This window comes from Elephantulus edwardii, unplaced genomic scaffold, assembly GCF_000299155.1.
Source record: "Elephantulus edwardii isolate Elephantulus edwardi_28Jun2011 unplaced genomic scaffold, EleEdw1.0 scaffold04607, whole genome shotgun sequence".
NCBI classification, from domain to species: domain Eukaryota; kingdom Metazoa; phylum Chordata; class Mammalia; order Macroscelidea; family Macroscelididae; genus Elephantulus; species Elephantulus edwardii.
In genome coordinates, this window is record NW_006404357.1 from 255 (window position 1) to 576 (window position 322).

Below are 322 nucleotides of genomic sequence, written 5' to 3' on the forward strand. Positions count from 1 at the left end.
TTTCTATACCTGCTTATTTATAATTGAGAGAGAACAGAGATTTTCTATAATGGTATCCATAGTTACTTCTATTATTCTCAAGAGTTGGGAAATGAATTTTTTAATAGGTTAAGTATTGTCTCATTATAATATTATAATTTTTAAATTTTGTCTAGATAATAGGATTACTATTTGGCTTTTCACTATTCATGTTGTGTTTTTCTAATTTTTAAAAAGAAGTATACAGTGACAAAAATAACTAAATTTTTGAGATAAAATTACAAAATCATTGTGATGTCTTTAATTATTTTTATAATTATTACTTTCAGAGCAAATTGACGTT

General features: G+C 22.7%; 1 protein-coding gene across 1 annotated transcript in view; it reads left to right on the forward strand.

Annotated features, from left to right (window-relative positions):
• The first annotated feature begins 273 nt into the window (after positions 1–273).
• Positions 274–322, forward strand: part of LOC102872036 (olfactory receptor 1030-like) — a 1,435-nt gene continuing 1,386 nt past the window's right edge. Inside the window, exon 1 of the mRNA XM_006903528.1 lies at positions 274–301. Within this exon, the coding sequence (XP_006903590.1) occupies positions 274–301 (28 nt within the window). The remainder of the gene's footprint in view (positions 302–322) is intronic.